General features: G+C 35.0%; 1 protein-coding gene across 1 annotated transcript; it reads left to right on the forward strand.

The window, feature by feature from the left end:
- Positions 1 to 1,700: 1,700 nt before the first annotated feature.
- Positions 1,701 to 2,741, forward strand: LOC107483280 (uncharacterized). The gene is made up of 2 exons (XM_016103912.1): positions 1,701 to 2,147; positions 2,232 to 2,741. The coding sequence occupies exons 1-2, from the start codon at positions 1,701 to 1,703 to the stop codon at positions 2,739 to 2,741; spliced, it is 957 nt and encodes a 318-aa protein (XP_015959398.1).
- The last annotated feature ends 12,889 nt before the right edge of the window (positions 2,742 to 15,630 follow it).

Raw genomic sequence — 15,630 nt, forward strand, 5'->3', positions numbered from 1 at the left:
ATATATTAAAAATTTTAAATTTTTATGATTATATTAAAATATATTTTTAAAATACAAAATAGTTAAATTCATGTTAAAAGTTGTATAAATTTAGTTTTAATGCATTATTTATAATTTTATTTAGAAAATAAAGTATATTTTTTAACTAAGATGAATCTTTTTCTCATTAAGTATTTTTTACTAAGATGAATCTTTTTCTTTTCTTTTTTACAAAAATAATTTTTTTACATAAAATGAAAATAGATTTAAAAACCAAATTTTAACTCATTTTTATACATATTCTACATAATTATTTAAATATATTTTGCGAAAAATTAAATCAATGAAATAAGTTTCTTGTTACTTATGAAAAAAAATGTAGTTTATTAAATATTGAATCATTTGAAGATCAAAATATTTTTTAAAAATTATTTTATCAAAAGCTGAATATTTTAGATATCAAAATAATAATTTTTCCAGTTACATTATTTTAAATAATTATTTATATAATAGTTATAAAAAATAAATATAATTACATAACTAAATTTATGTGTAAAAATCTTCACACTTATGGTTAATTGAAATTAAATCTTTACTTACTAAGCTTCAAGATATTACAAGGCACAAAATATAAAGTTCAACATCTTAAAAATAATTTTGGAAAAGGGGTTATCCAGTTTATCGTTCAAAATATTACATGATAATTCTTATAAACCTGTCACACAAATTATATGTTAAGACAACTAAAATTGTCTCATTTATTTTTACTTTTTGATATTATTTGTCTCCTTTGTTCTGATTGAACTCGTGTACAGGACTAGTGAGTAGTGACCAAGTAAGAAAGGAAGAAGACAAACAATACTGTAAGACCATTAGAAACAACACACATTACTAAAAGAAAAGAACCCTATTCTAATAAGACACCATGCAATTAATATGCAATATAATAATAACATTATATAAGACAACTAAAATAAAAGACATCCATTTTTTTACTTTTTTAACATTCACTGTTATCCAAAAACGGCTAATTTTTTTTATATGGAAGAAGATCGTGTGAAATTTATTATTATAGATAATTGGTATATATTTTTTATATGGATTATTTTTTTTTATTTTAAGTAATAAATTGGATCTTCAAATTAAAAAAATACAGAAATTTGAAGGACAGATTTCATAATACTACAAATTTGAGGGTCTGATTCGTATATTAAAAAAAATTCAAATCTAACCCTCAAATTTGTGTAGCATAAAAAAAAAATTATTGTGACGATCCATACACAAAAAAAAAAAACACACCAACTCCACATTTTTTGGACAAATGACTTATATAAAATAAACAAGAGAAACGTTTACCAGATTACAACAATGGGAAAATTGATACGTGCATGTCTTGTTTCACTATCTATATAAACCGTGGGAGCCAACCACGGTTCCTAGTTACACATAAACCGTGGCTGGCAACAGGGGTTTACTTGGAAGAGAAGCTCCACGTAAACCGTGGTAGGTAGCCACGATTTACCCTTGGTGAATGAAAGATGAAAACCGCTGGAAGCAGCCACGGTTTATGAAGACAAATGTGCATAAAACATGGCTGGCAGCAACGGTTTATGAAGGATCTCCAATGGGCATAAACCCTTGTAAGCTAGCACGGTTTATGAGGAGAGAAATTCTATATATACGTGAGTAAGATTCAAGCTGGTGAAGAGATCATTATCACAATGTCAAGTGAGGAAGAGAGTGTTCTTGTCTTAGTGCATTGCTCTGGAAAAATCAAAAGAAGCAAAAAATATGGTGCGAAGTTCATTGACAGAGAACCATTGAGTGTATTCATTAGTTCATCAAGAACTTTGTCGGATGTCAAGAACAGCATCTTGGAGAAGTTTGGGGTATTTGGGAGCAAGTTGGTGAAGAAGATATTCTACAAGATTCCCATCATAGTAGTCTCGAGCGGTGTTCAGTATGATACGTTTGTGTTAGTGGCTGATGAAGATATTAGGGTTCTGTTTCATTGCGTTAGGAGTTTTCCGAAGGTCAGAATACACGAGCTGTATGCGAAGTTGGAGGTTGCCGTCAATAGTTCTGGGGCATTGGCTCCAGTTCATAGCTCGACTGCCACAGGCGGTGCGTCTTATTCGATGCCTGCGGCCCTGCCATCTGTTCCGCAGGTCGCATCCCCTTCCTTCGCGGCTGATTTAGAATGAACGGAGGCAGTTGATTCTGTACCTTTGCATAATCCTGGGGTCTGGCAGCAGGCATTTGAGGGGGATACAGGTCGTGCCATAGTTCATGAAGTTCAAGGCTTCGGGGAACCTGATCGAGTAGAGAATGCAATACAGGACGATGACTCTGACCAGGAGCCTGTAGATATCTTTGGGGACAGTGATGATGACACAGGTGCTAATCCACATGCACAACAAGCGCCTTCAAGTTCTGGCACACAGCAGTACCCTCCATACTTCTCCATTCTAAACTTGGAGGCTCTGGGTCAACAGACGGATGGAGGTGCTACAGTTGGGGGTTCATCTACAGAATTTCAGATTGGACAATCGTTCCAGAATAAAGATGAAGCTGTTCTGAGTGTGAAAGACTATAGCATCCGTCGAGGTGTTGAGTACCAAGTGTTGGAATCGGACCATCTGAAGTATCATGGAAAATGCAAGGAGTTCGACAAGGGTTGTAGTTGGTTGATTCGAATATTGCTCCGTGCACGAAAGGGCACTTGGGAGGTTAGGAGGTACAACGGTCCCACACTTGCTTAGCCACCTCTATTTCCAGTGATCACCGTCAGCTTGATTACCACGTTATCTGTGCGAGGATTTTTTCATTGGTTAGTGCGGATGCTGTAGTACCGATAAAGGTGTTGCAACAAGCAACTAAAGCTGATTACGGGTTCAAGCCCAGTTACCAGAAAGTTTAGATGGCAAAACAGAAGGCAGTTGCACAAATATATGGAGACTGGGAAGAGTCTTATGACGAGTTGTCACGTTGGATGCTAGGGGTGCACTTGACGATGCCCGGGACAGTTACTTTGTTGAAGACCTTTCCTGTTCGAGTTGGCAAAACAGGAACAAACAACCAAACATGTTCAAGCACAAGTAATGAACAGATAATACAAATAGCAAATATACAAGTAGCAAGTGATATATATCAATTAGGCATTCCCAATTAAGGCATAGCAAACAAAGCATACATATGCATATGATGAATGTCTATCATACTGGCCGTGAGCTCACGTGTCGGTTATTTTGCCAGAACCCGACACATCTGGTAGCTAACCCAGACATTGGTCTCTAGGTTGCGCATCTCCAGGAGGATCATAAACGAAGGAAAGTGCCTTTTCACATCGAAGAAGTGTGCCTTTCTACCTTGCAACCAGAGAAAAATGTGGGAGAAACAATACGAAGGAGAGTGCCATTTCACATCATAACTAAAAAACAAAACAATTAAACAATTAAATAATTAAATTATTATTCAATTAACAAATGAAATTGTTAAATCTTTAATTTATTAAATAATTAAAAAAGCGGTTATAAAATTAAAAAGCCGGTTTCTAACTGATTATAAAAAATACATTTTCGACAAAAAATAATTTCTGGACCAAAAAACCGGTTTCTTAAAAAAAACTTTTTTAAAAATTGAATAATTAAAGTTAGAATTTTAAAATAAAAGTTTTTAAAATTTGGTTCTAGTCTTGTTTAACCGCACAAAAACCGATTTTCAAACCATTTTGATTTTTCTTAACTAATTTTGAAAAACATGGATATGGTTTTAAATTTGTTTAGTTGAATTAGTTAACCAAAATGTGGTTATGATTTTTTAACCGATTATTGATATTTTGGTTTTTGTATGTACACCCCTACTACAACTTTCATCCTAAGTAGCAAAGTCTAATACTCAACTATAAAGGTTAAATTATAAATCCTAGCTCCTATATCATACATACTATATTCTTTTTAACAAATACTAATGCTCAGAAAAATAAAACAAAGCTAACCTCATCGACAATGGCATCGGCAATATGGGTAACACTGTTCAGTCGATACAAGCTCTGTTCGTCTGCCATGATATCTAACTGAAGGTCAATACTGAGAAACCTCAAATCTGCTCTCAGAGTGCTCCTCCCTCTCTCTAGAATTTCTTCTCTCTAGCCATATTCAAAATCCACACCAAATGAAGAATAATCGCGGCTGCTTTCCACGGTTTTTATACACACACTCAATGTAAGCCACTACTGCCTCCAGCAATTTATGGTCAAGCTTCCCAACACATCAATCGTTACTGCCTGTAGCGGTTTATGCACATGCCTAACTTTCACAGAAATTGCTACTACCTATAACGATTTCTGTTCAAAACCCCAATTAATGTAAATCGCGGTTGCCAGTAGCGATTTACGTGCTCTCTTAAACTACTACTGCCAATAGCGATTTTTATAATAATATGAAAAATTACATTTGCATGTTGGTATTTAGAAAGTTGTAATTGATTAAATTTCTTCTCCAAATAATTTATTTAAATGAATTGCCCTATATATATTATTTGGAATGTAGTGGCAGTGTTTGCGAAGAGAAAGATTATAAGAGCCAGAATGTAATTTTTATTTAAGTTAATTCTTAAAATTTTTTTATATTATGATTTTAAATGAATCCTTCAATACGGATACAAAAGCTCACTCATTCCGGAATGGCCGAGTAGATTCATGAGGATCAATTTTATAGAACTAAGTTCGATAATTTTATAATTTAAATCTTGTTATCATTTTATCTTTTACTTATTTAATTTTTTTAGTAAAGTTTCGATTTACACCACCTTTGTAAGGACAGAGAAAAAATGAGAAAAGTGTAGAAGCCGGAAAATTTTGATATGGATTAATTTTTGGAGTTATGCTTAGAGATAGAGTTGCAGGGTGATGTATTTTGATATGGTGGTTTTAGCCTTTTCGCCATTAGCAAAAAGATTTTTAAAAAATATCGAAATTCATATACCTCGCATATAGCGAGATGTGTTATTAAAAAATTAAAAAAAATTCTCGCTAATGACAAGATGAATTTTGATTTTTTTTAAGAAATACCTCGTTAGTTAGGAAAAGTTAGAAGAAATTAATTTTTTTAAGAAAAAAGGTGACACGGATTTAGGGTTCAGAAGCCAAAGAGTGTGAGAGTTGAGAAATTCGAAAACATTAGATGACTATTAACCCCTTTTTTTGTGTTTTAGGTACAATTGAGCTTCCATAGAATAAATAGTTATTTTTGGTTATGAAAGATTAAGATGTTAACAATACTAACTATGACTAATTTAAATAAATTTTGTAATTATAAAAGATTGAGGTGCTAATAATACTGACCATGACTAATTTAAAATAAATTTTGTAACTATAAAATATCTACTCCATTTGACATTTCTAACCAAACACCAATTTTTGAGATGTATCGTTAGTTTGGCTTCCTACGTGGTATCCTTTCAGCTCGACATAATGAACATTCTAACGTAGCATTATCTCTTAATTTTATTATAATAATCCTATGTGCTTTTTCTTCATAAATGTGTATTCTCCAAAAATTTAAAACCTTCGTTATGAAAGAACGAGGAAACACAGAGGAGAGAGGACACAATATAAACAGAGCTACTTTATATTTCTCTTTTTCTTTTCTTTCTTTCTTTTTTAAAAAGAAAAAAGAAAAAACAATGGTTAGTGTGGTTTTATTCGTCGTTGGAATCCAGTGGTGATGGCAGAAGAGGGTCATACCGCCAACAACGACTGCTAGAGCTCAATCTTCAACCATAATGGCAGCGTCCTTTAACACCACCAACAACCTCACACTTAAACATCACTCTCCAACCCCAATGGTGCCAATTGATGCAACCGCCGTCAACAGCCCTTCTTTCTCACCCTTAGTATTCTACCGTCACTGGTGAACAGCGTGAGCTTCTTCTCCAACCAGAATGGCGCCGCCCTAGGCCACCGATGATGACAACAACTTCTCTGGAACCGGAACAAAGGCTACTGAGGCCCACTTCTTCGATTTAGAACCAGAATTAGTGTTCTCCGAAGCTGCAGACCTCGAGTTCCGACAATGAAGTTTCTAGAATTTCCAGCATTGCTGATTATGGTGACTTTTGGCGACTTTTCCTCAAGTATGTACAATAGTGCACAATCTCTTTATGTTTCGAAATAGTTTCTTCAGGCTTTCATAACTAGGGTTTTAAATTTTCGAAGAATACAAACTTATAAAGAAGAAGCATATAGGGTAAGGCTTGGTTTGGTAAAGTTTTTTGAAGATGTGCTTGTGCTTTTTAAAAGCTCAAGTTCCTCATTTTGTGTTTGGTAAATCAAAAAGATCATGTGCTTGTGCTTGCAGCTTTTAAAAGATCGGGGTACTTTTGAAAGCACCTAGGATAGAGCTTTTCAAAGTTGGCTTGTGCTTTTCAAAATTTAAAAGTCTAATATAACCTCATATGTTAACTAATTTTCAAATTTAATGTTTGCATTTATGTCTATTATAGTATTTTTAAATTTTAAAAGCTATTTTACTAAACACAATTGATGTTACTTATGTTTATTAAAAGTTGTTTTTGATTTGATTTACCAAACATAAATGCTACAACTTTTAAAAAGCCATCTTTTAAAAGTTAACTTTTATAAGCTACTTTTAAAAAGTAAAAGATTTACCAAACTAAGCCTAATTATGGGAAAATCAAGAGATAATGCCACATTGAGATGTCTATTAAGCCAAGCTAGAATGATACTTACCACGTAGGAAGCTAAACTACTAACGGCGCATCTCAATGTTTGGTTAGAAATGTTAAACAAAATATATCTTTTGTGGTTACAAAGTTTATTGAAATTAATTATGGTCACTATTATCAGCACCATAATTTTTCATGGTCAGAAATAACTATTTACTCAACTTCTATGGCTAAGAAATATTGAAAGCCCATTCACCATTACTCTTTCTGCTTCTATTTTCTCATTATTCATTCTCTATTTTTTACTTATTTTAAATTGGTTTAATTACTCTGTTTGTCCCTATAATTTTGCGAAATTTTCAATTTGGTTCCTATACTTTTTTTTCCTTTTAATTGAGTCCTTGCGCTAAATTTTTTTTTAATTGGGTCCCTACACTTTTTTTTTCCTTTTATTAGGTCCCTATATCAATTTTTTTTTAGTTGGGTCCCTATAAAATTAAGCCAATTACTATTAAGAGGGACTTAATTGAAAAAAAAATTAGTGCAGGGATCCAATTAAAAAAAAAAGTATAAGAACTTAATTGAAAATTTCACGAAACTATAATATTTGAAGTAATAAATAAATTAACAAATTTTGAATTTTTTATATTTTTAAATATAAATTATTGATATAAAATATAATAAATAAAAATAAAAATTTGTTTAATTAATAAAGAGTATAATAAGACTTTAAGAATGAGTCGTCTTTGTGTGAAAATAATAAATTTTTTTATTTATTATAAATATTTTAATAAATAATAAAGTAATTGGCTCAAAATTTTAAATTTTTTTCATATCTAAGATGAGAATTGATGAACCATTAACATATATTAAGAGAAAATAATTAATTTCATTAAATCATATTTCTAAATAATAATAAAAGATAAATATTGTAATACCTTGATTGGGAATTAATTGGCTTACAATAAAGTCCAAATTTTTCAGCAACTTCATTATATTAATTTGTGATTCGTTGTTAATGGCATAATCTCTTCTCACAAATCTCTAAACAGCCTCAATGGCCCACTAAGACGTGATTGTCAAATAATTAGCCAAAATTTCTTAAACATTACAGAGATATCAATAACCATCACTAACGCAACAATCTTATAAAACACAACAAGATTTATTTGGAAATGGTAAGTTATTTACTCTGGATAATATTATATTCATTTTTTATTCTCATTAACTTGAACGTTAGAATACCTTTATAGGTTCCTGCTGCTGCCATTTTTCTTGAAATCAGCGTATACCTCTTCCACCTCAGGTGAAGAAAAACTCAATCCCTGAAAAGGACGAGTTATACTTCAAGTCCGACTTACTACGCAGAAATATTTGGCACCCACCATGGGGCCCGAATTTTCTTAACCCTAGTATCATTCAAACTGCTTTAGAGTTTTTCTTTTGGCAGGTTATGATCTATGACGGACGAGCAAAACAATGCTCCCACTCTGCTCACTCCGTCCGAACTCTTGGCCATCAACGAATCCCTATGAATAGAAAATAAAAAAAATGGCCGACTTATTACGTCAAAAACAAAACAGACAAAGTAAGGGGGAGAATATAAAAACACTGAGAACAAAGAGGACCAAGAAGAACATACGTCAGAAGCCAAATATATAATAACGACCTCCTCAAAAATGACAGCGATAAAAAGGACTAACCCCTTTTTCGAAGGAGATTATGAGTTTCCAAATGCCCAAAAATTACACACTACCAACGACTTTGAAACCCTATGAAGGAATAAGAGATCCCAACATCCATGTTACTAAATTCTACACGATGATGTTCATGAACAAAGCATCTGATCCAATCCTTTGTCGCACATTCCCCACTTTTCTGGATGGTGATGTCCTAATCTGGTTCTCTAACTTACCTAAAGGATCCGTTTCAAGCTTCGACGAGCTAGCCGACCTTTTTATCAACAACTTCGCTGCATCCAAGATCTACGTGCATAACTCAAATTACCTTAGCACCATAAAGCAGGGACAACACGAAAGTCTCAAATACTATATGACCAAGTTCGTTGAAGCAACCATGGAAATACGTAATTTAAACCCAATAGTCCACCTGCATGACTTGAAGAGCGGACTCCGTCTTGAAAAATTTCAACAAACCATAGTTATAACAAAGCTAAAAACTTTAGCTGAGTTCCAGGAAAAAACAACAAGCTAGATAGAAATAGAAGAACTCTGACAAATCTAGAAAACAGAAAGGCCCAATCCTAATAAAGAAGACGACAAATGAAACAAACATCAAAGCACCAGGACGGACCAGAGACCATTCAAACTCATACCAAAGTTCGACAATTATACCCCCTTTAATACCAAAAGAAAAGACATCATTAAGGACATCCTACACTCCAAACTAATCATACCTCCAAACAAAGCTGGGACATACCAGGATCAACCATATATGGACAAGCCCAAGTATTGCACTTTCCATAAAAAAATATGGACACACCATGAATGACTGTGTTATAGCAAAAGATCTCCTCGATAAGCTAGCTCGGTAAGGCCTTCTAGACAAATACATTGACAGCTAAGGACAAAGACGGAATACTGAAGACCTCGGCCACCACTCTAAAACAATTGACAATCCTAGAGACAAAGGAAAAAAAGTAGACGATAACGTCAATCCACCCTGCCGTATTATAAACTATATTTCTGGTGATTTTGCAAGTGGCAGAAGCACCCATTCAGCAAGGAAAAGATCCTACCAAACCATGATATCTGTAACCAATCCAGGCCCGACCTATACCACCAACAAAGACGGACCAGAAATCACATTCACTCCTACAAATTACAAAGCAATTAACATGAACCTAGATGACCATGTCGTCATAACATTACAAGTCGGCGAACGCTTGGTGAAAAAGGTTCTCATGGACCCAGGAAGCAGCGCTGATGTGCTCTTCTATTCCACATATCAGAAAATGAAGCTAAGTGACAAAGCTCTCCAACTGTCATCAGGAGAACTGGCAGGTTTCTCTGGTGAGTGCGTTCCAATCCGAGGCTATATCTGGTTACAAACTACACTAGGTAACTATCCTGATTATAAAACTTTAGACATTCAATACTTGGTTGTGGACTGCACAAGCCCATAAAATATCATTTTAGGTAGACCTTCTTTAAATGTTTTCCATGCTATTGTATCTACTGTGCATTTGTGTGTTAAGTTTCCTTCATAGGATAACAAAGTTATCACAATCCACGGTGACCAAAAAGAAGCCAGACGATGCTATAACGCAAGCCTAAAAGCAAATTTCTCAAGACAAGCGGACCAATAATACGTACAAGCGGTCTATAACTCAAAATACATATCACCTTTGGCAGACTTAGATCCTTTGACTAACAATCAAGACCGACCTATGCCCACAGACAACCTGACAAAAGTTCAATTAGCGGCCGAAGAAGGCAAATATACCTATATCGGAGACACTCTAAAAGAGAAAGAGAAGAAACACCTCATCACACTATTAAAACAAAACACCGACCTTTTTACTTAGACCCCGACAGACATGCCAGGAATAGAACCAAACGTCATCTGTCATCGACTGGCTATCAACCTATGAATCCGACCTATAGCACGAGAAAAATGCTACCTTAGCACAGACAAAAGGGAAGCCTCCCTAAAAGAAATACAAAAACTTCTCAATACCGGATTCATAAAGGAACTCAGATTCACAACATGGCTAGCCAATGTGGTCATGGTAAAAAAACATAATGGTAAGTGGAGAATGTGTGTGGACTATACAGATCTCAACAAGGGATGTCCAAAAGACGCATATCACTTCCCATGTATTGATAAATTAGTTGATAACTCATCTAGTTTTCAATGCTTAACTTTCATAGGTGCTTATTTTAGTTATAACCAAATACTAATGTATTCGGCTGACCAGGATAAGACTGTTTTTATTATTGACTATGGTAATTTTTATTATAAAGTTATGCCATTCGGACTAAAAAATACAGGTGTAACTTACCAAAGGCTAATGGACAAAATCTTTTCAAACCAAACCAGCTGAAACATAGAAGTATATGTCAATGACATGGTAGCAAAAACAACCTCCAGCTCCAATCACATCAGCGACTTAAAAGAAATTTTCCAACAACTCCGACTATACAATATGAAACTCAACCCAGAAAAATGTGCCTTTGGTGTACACGGGAAAAAGTTCCTCAGCTTCATGCTCACTTGTCGAGAAATAGAAGCAAACCCTGAAAAATGCCAAGCTATCCTAGATATGAGGAGGCCAAGGACAATTAAGGAAGTCCAACAACTTACTATTGGCCTACACTACAAAAAGACTGCATGAACAAAGTAACAAACTGTGATCATTGCCAACGCCATGAACCAATCATCTACAACCCGGCCGAACAACTACACACATCAGAGGTAAGTTATTCCTTCAGTAAGTGGGGGCTAGATATCCTAGGTTCTTTTCCTCCAACTCTTGGACAAGTTAAATTTTTAATTGTTGCTATTGATTACTTTAAAAAATTGATAGAGGCTATACCTCTAGTAAGAATCAATTCTGAAAAAATGATATATTTTGTGTGGAAATACATATTATGTAGATTTGGTACACCTCATTCCATCATAACTGATAATGGTAGATAATTTATAGATAAAAAAATTTATAACTTTTTTACAAAATTTTAGAATCATTCAACAATTCTCATCAGTAGAACACCCACAAACTAATGGTTTAGCTGAGGCTGCCAATAAGGTCATATTGCAGGCACTTTGGAAGAAGCATGAAGATTCCAAAGGACGATGGGCCGAGCTCATTCCAGAAGTACTGTGGGGCTATAACACCACAGAACAATCATCAACAAAAGAAACTCCTTTCAGACTAGCATACGGATGTGATGCCAAGTTACCAATTGAAGTATCTTTTCAATCCATTCGAACTCAAGGCACTAATGATGAAGAAAATGCCGAGCTCAGAGCAACCGAGCTTGATCTCATAGAAGAAGCTCGTGACAAATCACTACTCCAACAACTTGTAACTCAACGAGCTATAGCTCAGAAATACAACAAGCGAATTAAACCAAGGTCATTCCAAGAAGGGGACCTCATCCTCAGATGAACAGAGGAGGCACGCAAACCACCAGGACCTGGAAAACTAAGTTAATCTGGGAGGGCCCTTTTCGAGTATCAAAAGTCCTCGGCCGAGGAGCATACAAACTTCAAATATTAGAATGCACAAACCTTCTAAATACTTGGAATATCTCATCCCTGAAGCTTTACAATAGTTAAGTCTATAAGATGGGTTCGGTGATGTACTCTTTTTTCTACTACCAAATTTTATCACTAAGTTGGATTTTGCTAGAGAGGTTTTAACAAGACACACTCCCACATCTTCCAAATCACGAAGGTCATCTTTTCATTACAAATGCGTACAATCTCTTGTTTCAATACTTGTATTACCACTTTCTACTCGGATACATGTCTATACCAAATCATACAATTCTTTGCGAAAACTCATAAGTCATGTACTTACGAAAATAATTATTTATAGCATGACGAATAATCAAAAAGCAAAACTTATACTTTCAAACCGTATCTGTTACTAAATACTACCTGATGCGTGAGCATCTTTCTTGTCTTTTCCTAGTGAATTTGCAATCAATTTGTCAAGTTTAATATAGAATTAATTGTCTTTTAGCCACTATGGATGCTACTTTGAGTCTTGTGCAATTCTGTTTATTTTAGGTAGCATTCGACTGGAATTGATAGAGTTTCTACAGCACAAGAAGCGAAAAAGATGACAGCGAGGAGCGACGCGTGCACGTACCTGACGCGTGCGCGTGATTTAGAGCTTTCCATAGGGACGCGTGTGCGTGACTGTCGCGTACGCGTGAAAAGCAAAGTTGCACAGCGACGCGTGCGCGTACTTGATGCATACGCGTGACACGCGAAGAAGACCATCGACGCGTACGCGTGACAGGCGCCACGTGCAGAAAAGGCAGAAAAATAATGAGGGCAATTTCTGGGCTATTTTTGACCCAGTTTTCAGTCCAGAAAACACAAATTATAGGCTGCAAAATGGAGGACTCAAGGGAACACTTCCTGTTACTTCCCAAGTTAGGCGTGGGTCCTACGAAGCAAGTGGTTCCCATCCATCACTTGAAGACTTGCTGATTGCCATAATTAATTCTGATTTAAATTTAAATATTATAGGAAAAAATATTAGTTTAGCTTATTAGATTTTAAATTAATTAGGATTAGATATAAAAGATATTAGAATTCTATACCAATTAACATTCCGTACTCTACAGTTTTACGAGAATCCTTATTTTCTTCTCTGAACCATGAGCAACTAAACCTCCATTGTTAAGGTTAGGAGCTCTGTCTATTGTATGGATTGATTTTATTGTTTTTGTCTTTTAATTCATGTTTCAATTTATAATTCAAGAATTGTTTTCGTTCTTTATTTTATGAATTTGGGTGGAATGGAAGTATGACCCATGTTCTAATTGTGTTCTTGTATAATTTGGAAAAGTTCTTTACTTGAATAACAGCTTGAAAATAATTTCTCCTAATTTCTAATTATCTGGATTTAACGGGATACGTGACATATAATCCTCTTATTTTTGGGTAATTAGAATTTTTGTGGCATACAAACTGGAATTTGATCATGCAGCTTCTAATTGGAATTAATTGATCAAGGAATTGACAGTTAATGAATTTTAGAGGAGACTAGGAAGGTCTAAGGAATTAGGGTCTAGTCACATATAGTTTGCCATGAATTAAATCTTGCATGATTAAAATAAATTAACAAGAAAAAATCAATCCAGAAAATAGATATATCTGAAACGTTAATTGTTTCTCCATATATATTTCACAACTTCTTTGACTGCTTGCATTCTGGTATTCTTGATTATTGTTTAATGCTCTTTGAACATCTAACACTCTTTTCTGCTTGCCTAACTAAGTAAATCATTTAACCATTATTACTTAGTCCATCAATCCTCGTGGGATCAACCCTCACTCACCTGAGGTATTACTTGGTACGACCCGATGTACTTGCCAGGTAGTTTGTGGGTTGTAAAATACCGTACCACTACCACACAAGACTTAAAACTTAAACAAATCCATCAAACAAATACCAACTAAGCAGTCACAAACAAACCATCAAACAAACTATGTTTCTTGGCTAAAGCCAACAGTCTTCAAAATCCACAAAACAAACAACTAAAAGTTATGTTAACTATTCATATTACAAATTTGCCTTCATAGAGCCTCACGGTTCTCACCCTGTCCTTCCTCATCCTTGTCTTCATTCTCAACCAGTTCTCCATCAACAATAACCTTGCATATATCCATGGCAGATACATCAACTTTGGGAGCTAGCAACTTCACTTGCTCCAATGCTCTCTCAAAACTAGTCGTAAACATCTCCAAACCATAATCCTCCTTTCTGGTTTCTAACTCTTTTTTCTCAACTCCCAGCACAACCACCCTAGCTTCCAAATTAATCTTGTCCTTATCTAACTTCGAAAGCTTTCTAAGTTCTCCTGCATAAACTGCTCCATGCTAGCCTTATCAAACCCATTCCTAGCTTGTTTCAACTCTTGTGTCCGACCAATTGATATCAATCGTGCTCCCATCACCTATAAAACAAATCAAACATAAGCCTCACATGGCTCAAAAACAAATAACACAAAAAATAAACTCCATCTCACCTGTAAATATTGTGGAACACCAACATCATGGACGAGCTTAACGTCAGACGGGTTCTGTCCATACTCATTAGCAACCAAAACAAAAGGAAAATGACCACTCCACAACGAAGTCAAATCCTCATTACCCTTATAGCCATGCAACACCCTCTGATGCTCAGTAAATTTCTCCACCTGCTCCAAGTCCATCTCTTTCTCATAGAGCTTATTCTCAGTCAAGTCCATCACCTTACCCTTACCAACATTCCCCCTCTTCCTTTTGTAACTAACTTTCCTAGCCGACAACGCTTGGTTCACCTCGGCCCCCTTCAGCCTTTACCTAACTACTTGACCCCTCTTTCTCCACATTTTTCGTCCAAAAGAAAGCTTGCAAATTGCTGGAAGTCACCTTGGGAGCCTTCTCAATTGCAAAACAAAACCAAACACACGTTACATATTATATCTACAAAATATGACAGACCAACATAAATCCAAACTTACCTATATACTCGGACATCGCATCCCTATCCGACTCCCACTCAAGAAGCTCCGCAACAGATAAAAACTCCGAGGATGATACATTATTCACCAGAAATTCAACCACCATCTCATTTCTATACTCTTATCATATCCATACCCAATATTTGTCGAGGTCGCGGACACCAATACAGTGAAAATCTTTTTAATAAACACTCATCTACGTACCATAGAAACTCATCTTTAGTAGCACTAACCTTCAGATACATTGACTTAAATCCCTTGAAAGAAGACTTATATAAACTAAATATAGCTCGGCCCGGGGCACTAGCCAAGTTCAACCAACTTCCCCTTTTTACATCTTTACACTGAAATAAAGCAAAAAATATTTCCAACGAAGGTTCTATTTCGAGATACTCCATCAATATTTCAAACGCCCTTACAAACACCCAAGAATTAAGGTGCAACTGAAAAGGTGCACATTTCAATTGCATCAACACCCCACATTTAAAATCTGAAAAAGGAAACCTAACACCCAAATCTACAAGTACGCAGCTATATATAAAGAAATATTCAGACTCATCACCTCAATGATATATACAATCAGCAACAGAACATGGTAAAAACCTAATTTTCAAAGTTTCCTCACCCCTAACCCAAGAAGACGAAGGACCTAATTGAGATATGTTATGGTCATCATAAAAAATAGATACCCAATCCTTCAATGAATTTGCAACCCACAAAAAAGGATCATTTGGACCCCAAACGTATATATCCT

The sequence above is a fragment of the Arachis duranensis genome, chromosome 4 (assembly GCF_000817695.3).
Source record: "Arachis duranensis cultivar V14167 chromosome 4, aradu.V14167.gnm2.J7QH, whole genome shotgun sequence".
Classification (NCBI taxonomy): Eukaryota; Viridiplantae; Streptophyta; class Magnoliopsida; order Fabales; family Fabaceae; genus Arachis; species Arachis duranensis.